Source organism: Mastigoproctus giganteus, chromosome 9 (assembly GCF_048544385.1).
Source record: "Mastigoproctus giganteus isolate SK-2022 chromosome 9, ASM4854438v1, whole genome shotgun sequence".
Taxonomy (NCBI): domain Eukaryota; kingdom Metazoa; phylum Arthropoda; class Arachnida; order Uropygi; family Thelyphonidae; genus Mastigoproctus; species Mastigoproctus giganteus.
The window spans coordinates 163,919,623-163,933,479 of NC_143583.1; the positions used below are offsets into that span (position 1 = coordinate 163,919,623).

The window sequence follows — 13,857 nt, forward strand, 5'->3', positions numbered from 1 at the left end:
TATCTCCATATCCATTGAGAATTGGACACATGTTTATATGAACTTTTTTACTCAGAATAATTGATACTTTAACCTCCCAAAATATTCACTATTCCTCCTAAATCACCCTGTATAACGAGTGTCATAATTCACAAGAGCTTGACCTTTCTCCCCCATCAGAAGAACATAAGAGAAAAGGTATAGATGTTACAGTGTTACGATGTAATGTAAGAGTGGAGTGAAGGGAACGTCTAGCTATTCTATATAAGTGTATTTTTGTGCCCATAGTGCTATATTCCAGAGATGCATGGCGGGAGGGGTGCAGAGCACAGAACAGTTGAGTAAGAAGCCAACTTATTTCTTCAGAGACTTGCCTTTTTGGGGGAGACCAAAGCCTGGAGGACCATTTCTAATGAAGCCTTAAAAGTGATAGCAAGAAGAGAGCTTGCTGATTTGTTGATGGTTAAGATATACGTAGAACATGCCACAATAAAGAATAGGATAAAGGATAAACAAAGTTAATGGACATTACTACATGCCCTAAAGAAAATAAGTATGGAAGACAAGATTTGAAGGATGTTGTTTGTTTGTTGTTTGGTTTTTAGGAGCATTAGCAACTAAGGCCATATTGCTCCGGGATATGCGGTGGTCATTCCCTGACCCTTCCGCATCCTCCATATTTGGTGGCAACGGGCTCGAACCCCAGTCTAATCAAGAAGCGTGTGCTATGCACTGCTGCTCCTTCCCACCTGGCTACGGAGGTGCCTAGATTTGAAGGAGGAAAGGAAAAGGTTACAAAGTGGAGTGAGTTAGAGCTTAACTAGTCTAAACCTTGACTAGAGTTACCTAGTCTAAACAATATGCTTGAGTCAAACACATGGTTTAGACAGTAGAAAATAAGATACACTTGGAGAAGACCAGGGAACATTGATAGGCACCAAATAGGCTATATTTTAGTCAACAAAAGGTATAGGAATGCTGTGAAAAATTTACTTAGCTATCCGGGCGCAGATGCTGATTCTGACCAAAATTTGGTAGCGATGAAAATAAAGATTATGCGCAAGAGAATAAAGGGTTCGAGAAAAATGAGGAAATGGAATTTAAATGTACTGAAGATGGCACTAGTGGGAGATTTCATAGAGGAAATTGACAGGGAGATAGTGGATGGAGAGAAAATAGAAGTGGAGAAGAGATGGGAAAGGTTTAAAAAGATTGTTGTAGGAGTAGCAGAAAGCAAATTAGGTATAGTAGATCAGAAGAGGATAAGGAAACCATGCATCACAGAAGAAATGATAGACAAAATGGAAAAGAGAAGAAAATGGAAGCACCAAAGTTCAGAAGAGGTAAGGACTAAATATCAGAGTTTGAATAATGAACTTAGGATAGATGAAATAAGAGAAAAATGGTGGGAAGAACAGTGCAGAGAACTAGAGGAAATGGCAAGAAAAGGAAGAAGTGATCTAATGTATGAAAATGTCAAGAGCTTAACAAACGGGAAGAAGACTAGTGGAAAGATAAAAGACAAGAACAAAAAAATTCCACACGACAAAGAACACATAAGGAGAACACATAAAACAAATCAAAAGTCTCGCCTGCGACAAAAGATGAAGAAGAGACCTTAGGACCAAAATTAATCAGAGAAGAATTTGAGAAGGTAGTGACCTCATTAAAAAGAGGGAAGGCAGCCAGACTGGATGATTTACCAGCAGAAATTATAAAAGTAGTTGGAGAGGAGGCAAAGAAAGAATTGTTCAGGATTTGCAGGAAATTTATGAATGTGAAAGCTGGCCCAAAGACTTTCTAAAATCCATAATTATCCCATTAGAAAAGAAGAAGAATGCAATAAACTGTACTGACTATAGGACAATCAGTTTAATTTCCCATTCCTCAAAAATATTACTAAAAATTCTCCCAGAATGCATTAAAGCAAAAGCAAAAGAGCATGAATTCATAGATCAGTTTGGATTCAGAGAAGGATGTGGGACCAGAAAGGCAATAGGAATATTAAGAACACTAGCAGAAAGAAGCATGGAGATAAAATATCTGGCAATCTGTTTTGTTGATCTTGAAAAGGCTTTTGACAGAGTGAATTGGGTTAAGCTGATGGAAGTCCTAGGAAAGACTGGCCCAAATAAAATGGATTTAAAACTAATTTGGGAACTTTACATAAGATAGACAGCTGTGATTTGGATTGATGGAGAGGAATCAGAAGAAGTAGACATTGGTAGTGATTGTAAGGCAAGGATATTTACATGTCTCCTTTACTATTTAATTTATATGCAGAAGCATTGATGAAAGATGACAAAAAAGAGCAGAAAGGTGTAAAAGTAGGAGAGGGAAGATAAGATAATAAGATTTGTAGACTACCAGGTATCGATTGTTAATAATGAGGAAGAACTACAGAGCTCTTTGGATATCTTGAACAGCAAGGTAAAGGAGCACAATATGAAGATTAACAGCAAGAAAACCAAGATAGTGTTAATTTCAAAGTGGACAGGAAGAAGAATCAATGTAACATTGGATGGAACAATATTGGAAGAGGTGGACAGATACTTGGGAAGCATAATGACAGAAAATGGGAAAAGCCTGGAGGAAATAAACAGTGGGCGAGGAGGCATTTAGTAATAGAAAAGAATTATTGAGAAGGAATTAAGAAAGCAAATGGTGAAAACATTAATATGGACTGTGGTACTATATGGCTCAGAGACATGGACACTGGGAAGAGAGAAGATTAGACGGCTAAAAGTGTTAGAGATGTGGGTGTGGAGAATGGCAAGGGTAAAATGGGTAGACAGAGTAAGTAATGAGGAAGTTTTGAGGAAAGTAGAAGAGAGAATGTTAGTAAAAGAGCTAAGAAGACAAAAGAACTTTATAGGAAATGCACTGAGAAGAGAAAGCACATCGAGGAAAATGACTGAGGGGAAGAGAGCTATTGGGAGAAGGAGAACTGGAATGATGGATTGGATGGTAAGAGGAAATTATGCAGGAATTAAAAGGAAAGCACAAGATAGAGAAGCATGGCATCAATGGAGTGCTGAACCTGCCTGGGAACAGAGAAGAAAAAGATCTATAGCTTCCTGCCTGACATAACTAATGCTAGAGAGATTTGTGGTTGGCATACTCTGGACTTGTATGCAACAGTAATTGGACTTGTATGCAACAGTAATACTGAATATGGACTCAGAGCCAGCTTGAAGGAGTTGGAGTTGGTTGCTTCTGATTTATGTACTTGTAGCAAAGTGGAGAATACAGCACTTGCCATGACACTGTGTAGAGTATAAAGATTTAAGAGGAGAGTCTGTCAAAAATGGGTAAGATAGATGGTATTGAGCCAAGTGAGATCTTCACAAGTTTGAAAAATTACATGGCTTTTAAAGATTTTGAAGGCTATGTTTGTGAGGAAACAACAGTTTGAATTCAGAGGTGTAAATGTTTGTACATAGAATTTGTATAAAGCATATACAGTTTAATGTATTGTTTTAAATGTACAGATTTTATATTTTATCATTTTTAATGAAGATGGAGAAGAGTACAATTATGAGCATACACAGTTCAAGTTCTAAATAAATGTTACAGGCCTTGAAGATTAGGAGTGGCTGCACACTCCTGTAATCCAGTTTCTTAGAAGTCTAAGTGTGATTTATGTTTTTATAATGTTTTATTATGTGATGTATGAGATCCAGATAGTGGTGACTCATCTCCCACATTGGCACTGGCAGTAACTCAGCGCTAATTTATTTAGGCAATGAGAGGGGCTAAAAGATTGTAAATAAGTATTTAAAATTATGTGTAAATTTATGTTAACATAGCCCTAATGTGGAACGAGCCAATGGCTCAGGAAAAGTGACACGGAGGTAGAATGAAAAATGAAAAGTACCTCTTAGCCTGCAGCTGTTCATGGGGCAAATTCTTTCATAGAAAAATAATTTTTTTTAACAAATGGCCTAGAAACTTATTTCACATTTAGGAACAAAAAACTATGGAGCTTAACTTGGGCCTAAAATCTTTTTTCAGGGATAAAACATGTACTGAAACTTTGGTGTTAATCTGACTTTTCCTTACTGAGTTAAAACGCAAATATCTAAAACATTTGTATTTATGAACAGCAAAGGATCCCTAGTGTGGGACATCACACTCCTGGGGGGCACACTTTTGGGTGGGAGGACACACTTAGTTTTTATGAAGCATTTTTTTTTAATTAGTGAAACACGGACAAACCATCCCACTAATCGATGTATTAAATGTATTTTATTTCAATTAAGGTTAAATGTGCTGAAGTATATATTAATTTATAAAAGTATGTATATGCATAGCTAAATTAAGCCAAATGTTTATTTGTGCTCGTTCTGAAAAATGGGAGGGGGGAAAATATGAAATACCTTTCATATTTTCCATATGTTATAGAGAAAACATGAAATTTTATGGGAGAGGGAAAATGTATAACTTCTATTGGTCCAATTTTAATGAAATTTAGGATGGTTTAAATCTTTCTGAACAAAACCAACCTATGTTACATGCAGAAGAATCAGACTGACAGATGGATATAGTGAACTTAAAGTTCTTCATACATTTGCAAACAAGACTAAAAAGGGATGATTGAAAAACTAATTCTTAAAAAATAAGTGTTACATGAGAGCCAAACAATTTTTAATGTATATTATGCAAAGCCAGATGACTGCTTAGCCCCATGGAACTCTGTAGAAACACTAAGTAATGAAATCCAGTGCATGTGGTTCATTTAAGGCAGATAAACCTGCAAATAAACCTGTTTGGCAAGAAAAATAGTTTGTGTACTCACACTTATGGTTAAAGAAGGTGAAAGATTGTATTATTAGAAAGAGCCAAGATTTTTATATTCTAAGATGGAACACAACTCTCCAGGAATTATTATGCTCATTCCTTCCAGTTTATAGAATTTTAGCTTCATTTTACACATATGCCCACTGTTATTAAACTACAGAGTGCAGGGGACCAATATTTATTCATTTTAATTTTTTAAATAACAAATGCTGAAAACATGAAAATGATAATTTGCATTTTAGAGTCCATATACACACCTGCCAACTTTTGAAATGGAGATCAGGTAACTGTAAGCAGGAAGAAAATTTTTTTTTTTTTTTTTTAAACCTGGACTTTAAGGACAATGCTGAATGATGTACAAGAAATTGCCATTCTCTGTGATTATCAGTGAGGAGCTAGGCATCAACTTTGCTGAAACATGTTATATTCCTATATCTTTGTTAAAATTAATTGATATGTCCCATAAGAAATATCAATTTCACCAGCAACTATGAATAGTTAAATGTCAATTATTCCTGATCTCATACAAAGGGTACTAGGAAAGTTTTGCAATATGACGCAACGATGAATCACAGGAAGCTGCTTGTTGCTGCATGTTGAGACATGTTCATACGTGCATAGTAGCCGCCGCGCCAAGTCGATGGGCTCAGTTATTCATTAGTAGTGAGAGTGTAAAGTGCTTGCGATGGCATCGTGGTCACGAAATGAGATAAGGACAGTTTTGCGGTATAATTTCGTGCGTGGTTTAACCATAGACCAGTGCTTAGAAGAAATGACTCTTGCACTAGATGATGATTGTCCACATCGTACAACGATATTCAGGTGGTATAGAGAATTCCAAAGGGGAAATTTCACTCTGGAGGATTCTGAGAGGCCGGGAAGGCCACGAACGTCAGTTACGGAGGAAAACGTTACTGCTGTGAGGAAAATGCTTGACGAAAACAGGCGAGTGATCTACCAACAGATAGAGGATACTTTGGGCCTAAATGCACCAGCAATTCGTTCGATTCTGTAAGATCATTTGCACGTGAAGAAACTTTGTTCTCTCTGGGTGCCGCATCAACTGACTGAAGAGCAGATGACACGACGTGTGACTTGGTGCCGGGAGATGTTAAAAAAGTTTGATAAGGGACAATCTCGGTATGTGAACAACATCGTGACAGGTGACGAGACTTGGCTGTACTATTACGATCTGCCGACCAAGGCTCAAAACAAAGTTTGGGTCTTTGATGATGACGACACACCCGTAATTGTCAGAAAATCCCGATCTGTAAAGAAGAAAATGATGCTGTATTTTTCAAATCGAGTGGAATTGTGGAACGTGTCGTTTTGGACACGCAGAAGACAGTCACAGCTAAGTGGTATACTGAACAATGCCTGCCTAAAGTCATTGGATCTATGAAGAACCTGCGGCCAAAGTCAAGAATGGACACCTGGTACCTCCATCACGATAATGCTGCAGCTCACCGCGCCAAAGCCTGCACCGAATATTTGACCACGACAGGACTGAAACTTCTCGAGCACCCTCCCTACAGTCCAGACCTTGCTCCCTGTGACTTTGCACTGTTCCCGCATGTGAAAATGAAGCTAAAAGGGAGGCGGTTTTCCAGTGATGAGGACCTTCTACGGGCTTGGGACAACGAGTGTGCTTTACTCCCTAGTGAAACTTGGCAGAACTGGTTTAAAGATTGGTTTCGGAGGATGGAGAGGTGTATTGAATGTAGAGGAAATTACTTTGAAAAAATTAAATAAACAAAGTTGTATTGCAAAACTTTCCTAGTACCCTTTGTATCTATTAGGGATTACTCTGACCTGTAATCTATCTCTTGTTATAAGCACAATTATTGCTTTATCTGAATCAACTCCCCACCTCAACCACTCTCAACATTATTTTTATTCTAAACAACTTGTCACTCTGTACAAATCTCAAATCAAATGTGGTGCACCCAAAATCTCTCTAAAGCTTCTTGACTCATTTCAATACTTAATTAATAAACCATCTCTCCGTTCGTGTCACTAACATTCAGTTTCTGACATACCACTTCTAAAAAGGTACTTCCATGGATAACCATTTTCCAAATTGTCATCTGAAATTCCCCCATTCTCTTCCAAACCAGTTCAAACCTATATCACAAACAGTCAGCATATATTTATTTATTCATCCCTGTCCAGCTCCAAACTCACAGAATCAACAACTTTTCATCTCTCTTGTTTATCCCTTTTATTGCTGATTTCTGAAATAACCTTCCATCATGTCTATTATGTGTGTGTGTGTGTGTGTGTGTGAGAGAGAGAGAGAGAGAGAGAGAGAGAGAGAGAGAGAGAGAGAGAGAGAGAGAGAGAGAGAGAGAGAGAGAAAGAGGGCTTTTGTCGTTACACTTTCAGTTTTTCAAACTCACACAACCTGGTAAAAAGACTCCAACAGATTTCCCAACATGGGGATACCTTAGCAAACTCTGCTGATGAATCAACACTGCATCATGGGTAGCTTGGAAAAACACCTTCACTAGAACACCCATCCAACTATCAACATCATAGAGCTCAGAGACATTACAGGTGACCAACCTATTTTCCGTTTCAAGGAGAATTTTTTTTATCAAAAGGAAGGGACTCAGTGTGAGGAGGTCTGCTGCATCCATTACCCCTGCAGAAATCTTAGCAGGTCCATTATACAGATGATATTCTTAAAGTATGAAGCCATGGCAAGGAGTACCTGGAAGACTTCCACATTCCAACTATCAACATAATCTGGGAAACAGAGCATTTGTTTCTCAATTTCATCAACAAGGTTCATTACTACAAATCCATAAAAGGACCAGATGCAACCAATCCATCCTCTATTTTAGCTCCACCATTCAATCAGTGGAGTCCCTTGATTTACTACAACTGCCAGGTTCCCTTCTTTCTCAAAGATTGTGTATGAGTGGTAGGGGGTGCTCTGAGCACACACAGACCTCTACTTTCCCATATCATGCAGGCATAGCTAAGAGACAAAATGTTCTATTTTGGAAATAAGGTTCAAGGAAATCTTCAGTTTCCATCCAAAGAAGTAAAGAGAGAGAGAGAGAGAGAGAGAGAGAGAGAGAGAGAGAGAGAGAGAGAGAGAGAGAGAGAGAGAGAGCGCGCGCACCTCTGGGAACTTTAACAGAAACAGGAGAGTGAAGTGCAGGGTGAAAGTGAAAATTCATTTATATTAGACTAAATATTTTCTTTTATATATATAAATATCCTTTATTTTTAATTTTTACACAACTTTAACTCTTTCTAATAATTAACTATCTATTGTTTGTACTAGTTTTCTTATGCGAAATACGTAGCTTCAATGTACGCAGAAAACAGACTAAACATCAGCCATCTAATTATTTACAGTGCTCATTAATTTAAGATGCAACAAAATATAAGAACATATCTATAGTTAAATTTAAATCCTTATAGTAAAATTAAGGTGGCAAATTTATATCCAGAATGAATTGCATTCATCACTTTACCTATAATTTTTTCAATCTTGCTCAGAATCTGCTGATTTGGGACTGCACGTCCTGCTTCATAATCATTAATTACTTGAGGTTTTTCATTGATTTTCTATATATATGAAAAGAAAAGAATTTTTTTAAACAAATGCTTATCACATTTTTACTTTAAATAGGTAAATACACTAAAATATTGCATTAACTGTTGTCAAAATTCCTCACTTTTTTCAGTTAAGCTAATTACATTAATTAGCTTAACCTGAGTGAGCATGCCTGGGAGTGCCTAAGGTAGACAAAGAATGACAGCCTCTTCCCAAAATCCTATTCCTCTGCAACAGTTATTGAAGATGAATAGGATTTATTATTATTATATATATATATTTTTTTTTAATGTAAACCCCAAACACGAGATGTATTAGAACCTATAGTACTTAGTAACATACTTTGGTTGGAGGTTGAGAAGACGAAAGAAGATATTTGTTGACACTGGACTTGAACTTCTGTAATTTTCAGGAAATACGTATTAAAGAAGGTTGTTCCAGAAAACGGCAGTTGAACGAATAAATGAGGAAGATGAAAAGTTGGTTCTGTGAGTTTGAAGTTGGACAGTAAATGGATGTTGGCGGCATGTGTTCGGAATATTTTGAAAGAGACAGCGGGAATTATAGAAGCCAATTTAGAAGAACAGTGCCCATGGAAGTATCTGTAGAAAAGGCATGCAGCAGAAACAGTATGTCTATGAGACAGCGAGTAGAGACTGTTAGAGAGGAGCCATTAATTAACCTAACTGCCCTCTTCTGAACGGAATCAAGAAGCCCGAGAAAGGTTTTGGGGGCACAGCCCCAGATGTGGAAACAATATTCCATGGTAGGGCGGATTTACGATTTGTAAAGAGTGAACAGCTCTTTGGAAGAAAAGTAATGCTGAGAACGAAAGAGAAAACCAAGATTTTTAGATGCAGAGGAAGCAATATTTGTAATGTGCTTGTGCTAAGAGAGATTAGAAGTCAGGGTAATCCCCAAAAAAGATATATCATTTTGCCTAGAAATCGGAGTGTCACCAAAGATAAGCATAGGAGCAGAAGAATCCTTTTTGCGAGATATAAGACAAGACTGAGTTTAAGAAGGATTGAAATCAACTAAGTTGTCTTTGCCCCATCAGCATTTAAGGAATTGGTAGCAGATTTTCGAGAAGTTGAAGCAAGGCAAGGTTTCTCAAAATGGAAAGTGGAATGCAATGTGCTATCATCGGCAAAACTATGGATAGGATTTCCAGTCAATGAAAGAAGGTCATTAATATACAAGAGGAAAAGAGTGGGGGAAAGAACTGAGGGGAACACCGCATTAGTGGAGAAGTTAGAAGACAGCCATCTACCATCATCCTCAGTGAGCAATCAGAGAGAAAACTAGATAACCAATTACAAAAAAAAAAAGTTGGGAAAACCATAAGATGGAAGCTTGTTTAGAAGACCTTTATGCCAAACACGATCCAAAGCCTTAGAAATGTCAAGAGCAACTGCTTTTGTTTCCCAGAACTTTTCCATTGAATTAGTCCATAAATGGGTAACGTAAGGCAGAATATCACCAGTGGATCGACGCGGAGCGAATCCATACTGGCAATCATTGATCAGATGGAAGGTTTCTAGGTAGTTCAAGAGTTGGCAGTTAATTGATTTCTCCATTACTTTAGAAAGAGGAGAAGTAACTGCAATGGGATGATAATTGGATGGGAGGGATTTGTCATCCTTTTTACAAACTGACTGGATATGGGCAAATTTACAAGAAAGAAAACACCTTTGGAATAAGAAAGTGAAAAAAGGCAGCAAAGAACAGGAGTAAGCTCAGGAGCACAGGTTTTGAGAACAAGTGGAGAAATACCATCGGGACCTGGAGCTTTCTTAGCATCAAGATTCGTCAAAATCCTTCTGATATTCTTTTGACGGAAGACCACAGGAGGCATTGAATGGAGTGTGTTGGGAATGGTGGGAGGTGTTTTACAAAGATCATTAATACACGAGTTGGAAGAAAAATGGGATGCTAACAGGTCAGCTTTATCCTTGGCTGAAGTGACAACAGAACCATCTGGTTTGGACAGAAGTGGGCAAAGGTTGCAGCCAAATAGCTTTGGCAAGAGACCAGAATGCTTGGCTCCCATTAGGGCAAGAAGCAAGTTTTCTACTCTTAGCCTGTTCAAACTAGTTCAGACTGATTAATGACTGCTTTACAATTGTTGCGAGGTTTGGTTTAGAAAATTAAACTGAAGAATTAAAAACAAGCCAATTACGATATGCAACATTCTTCTCTTGAACAGCCTTAGCACATTTATTGGAAAACCAAGGTTTAGATAAAGGACGAGATTTTAAAGTGGAGTGTGGGATAAAGGATTCCATTCCTGCAAGAATAATTTCACTGACATGATCTGAGCAAACGTTGACATCAGAAGTTTTGAAACAATAATCCGAACAAAGGAAAAGAAGAAAAGAAGTCTCGCAGGTCATCCCATTTTACATTCTTGTAATGCCAAACAATATGAGGTTGGGAATAGCCATGAGATAAAGGTTCCATTGGAGAAGAGACAATCACCAAGTTGTGATCTGAGGTGCCTAAAGGAGCTCTCACTTTGACTGTGTACTTAGGATTGTTTGTGAGAAAAAGATCAAGCGTGTTGGCTGTATGGTTAGGATTGTCCGGTATTCTTGTAGGTAAATAAACAATCTGTGCAAGGTCATTAATAATTGCAAAAGCCTCAGTATCTCGACCAGCTGGGTCAGTGTGACTAGAAAAGGGAAGCCAGCTGCAGTTGTGACCATTAAAATCACCAAGGAAAATTACCTCACTGTTAGGAAAGTCAGACTGGAGAAAGTCAAGTTACAAAGAGAGGAAGTCAAAGAGCTCCAAGTGATTAGTGGAGAATGGTAGAGACAACAGATGAATTTGACACAATGAGGTAGAGAGATTTTAAGCCAGAGAAGATCGAAAAGAGGAGATTCCAAATTACCAAGCCTCTGACAGGGAATATCGGAACGGACATACGCACAAGTACCACCCTTGAGGCGAAAGGAATCATACAGCGAATAATTTGGGCAACTGAGATAAGCAGTAGTTAACAACCAATAACTGAGATTCTGTCAGAAAAGAACATGGGGTTTGGCAGACTGCAAGTGGAAATGGACATTGAGATTAGAATTGATACCACGTATATTTGTGAAATGAATTAGGAAGTGTTTGGGAGGTTTAGATCTTTTCACAGATAAGCTTACTCTATTAGTTTGACAATTCATGTTGTATTCAATAGTAAGAAAAAGTGGATGGGACATGCCGTATGAAGTAATGAAATTTTTGGATATGGCGTACACATGGTAAGAATATACCCAGATCCTTGATAATGCCCCCCAAATACACACTACTCAGACTCCCTCCAGTAACTATCTGGCAGAGTAGAGGTAGCAAGATTATACACTAGCTGATCCGGAAGCCTCCTAGAGAGTTACCAATAGGTTCGGTCCGGTGTACTAACTAGCGGCCGGCCAGCGAACACCATTTTAGAGCTGTACCCTCGAAATGTAAGGAAGATTGGATCTCGCCACGATGTTCGTCATAACCTCAAAAGTTATCAATCATACTGCATGATGGAAGAGATGGGGTAGGGTTGACCAGAACTTAGCTGTGGAGACTAAACAAGGGTTTCACCACTTCAAGCCTGCAATTAGCAAAGTGGTGGTATTGTACCGGTTGAGTCATCTACCACCTAATACTGCCTGGTAACAAAGAGGGGCAGCATTCCTCCATGGGGTGTGGGTGCCACACCTGGACCCCTGCTTACGTTGGTTCACATCTAGATGGTCACACACTGTGTTCTTGTGAATGGAGGTTATACCCAGGATTACTAACAGTCCCACCATCGTGAAGGTGCAAGCAGAGGATTTGGCTGTCACAGACCGTCCGGACTTTGCCGAAATTGGGTCCACTTGACTTAAGTGTCACCCGAATATCAGTTTCATCGTATTTTAGACTCTCAGGTAGCAAGTACAGCTTGTCTGGCATATCTGAGAGAATGACTGTGACAACCTCAAGAACCAAGGACCTTATTACCAGGGTGATCCCATTTCCAATTTTTCTAGGATTTTCCTTTTTTTGGAGTGGGGGGAAGACTGTCTAAGTGCTCCACATAATTTTAAAACTAACACTTGAAGTGTGAGGACATTAAATAAATCATTGGTATGAACTGTATGTTCCACTTGTCAATGTTATGTTACTGTTCTGCCTAAAATAATCATAGCAAGCAGAAGTGCTTTATAATTTGTTAAAATAGACTGAATATTTTATTTTCCCTCTATTCAGTAAAATGCAATTTTTAAGTGTTTAAGGAAGAATGTTTGAATGAATAGCCATTTAACAAAAAAAAAAAAAAAAAAAAAAAAAAAAACCTTGATGACTGATATAAGTGCACTTAAAATGAAGGAAACACTTGTATTACAGTGAAACTTCTCCTAACGGACACCTCTCATTAACGGACATCTCTCTGCAAAGGACATTTTCAAATTCTCCAACTCACCTCCATTGGTTTTAACGTGTTTGCAGCTTCTGTCTAGCGGACATGCAATCTGCACTATTTCGTTTAGATTAGCATTTAATTTGATCTCCCCATAATGGACGGCGGGCGAACTCACGGCCCTTTTTCTAGGAACGTTTCTTCCACGTATTGCCTCAATCGTGTGTTTATTTTCAATTTTCGATTCTCTGAATTTTATCAAGGTTTACGTCGTGGTTCTAAACCCTTTTTCAAGAATTTTAAGGCACGTGTAAAACTTCTGATGAATTTGGTGTGTGTAAGGGGGGGGGGGAATATGGTCGGCCTTTTGTCTTTTCAGTTTCAGTTTTGTTCAGTGTCTTGTGAAGTGCACAATGTCTTTTCATAAACATTTAACTTTAAAAGATAAAGTCGAACTCATTAATGCGTATGATCGGCAAAAAAATAGTGTTTGGAATCTCGCTGCAAAATTCAAAATCGGGAAGATGCAGGTAAGCGACATCCTAAAGAAAAAAAAATGAACTGCTCAAACAATTTTGGCAACACGGAAATGATCAGGTTCAAAAATCATTCCCGAAAACTGTTGGACTTCAAATTTGTCACGCACGTGCTAAAAAAATTCCCATTAATGAGCCTATTATTAGGGAAAAGGCTTTGAAGGTTGCGAAATCTACGGGAGTAAATGAGTTCAAAGCTTCTGTGGGATGGCTAGACAAGTTCAAAACTCGGCATAAAATTTCTTGGAAAACCGTAAGTGGTGAAGGTGGATCTGTTGATACTGGGGTTGTAACAGAGTGGACCATCAAATTGGAAGATTTATGTCGTGATTTTGAAGCTAAGGATATTTACAACTGTGACGAAACAGGGTTGTTTTTTTAAAGCTCTTCCTGAAAAAACAATGAGTCTAAAAAACGAAAAGTGCCAGGGCGGAAAAATTTCTAAGGAACGCTTGACTGTACTATTGTGTACAAATATGCTGGGAGACTTTGAACAACCTCTTGTTATAGGAAACCCACAAAATCCTTGCTGTTTCAAGGGCATAAAGTTGAATCTTTTGGATGTTGACTGGAAGTCTAAT

General features: G+C 38.2%; 1 protein-coding gene across 1 annotated transcript in view; it reads right to left on the reverse strand.

Moving 5' to 3' along the window:
• The window catches only part of mbf1 (multiprotein bridging factor 1), a 68,144-nt gene that overhangs the window by 17,024 nt on the left and 37,263 nt on the right, over positions 1-13,857 (reverse strand). The window contains exon 4 of the mRNA XM_090381881.1: positions 8,268-8,361. Within this exon, the coding sequence (XP_090238007.1) occupies positions 8,268-8,361 (94 nt within the window). The remainder of the gene's footprint in view (positions 1-8,267; positions 8,362-13,857) is intronic.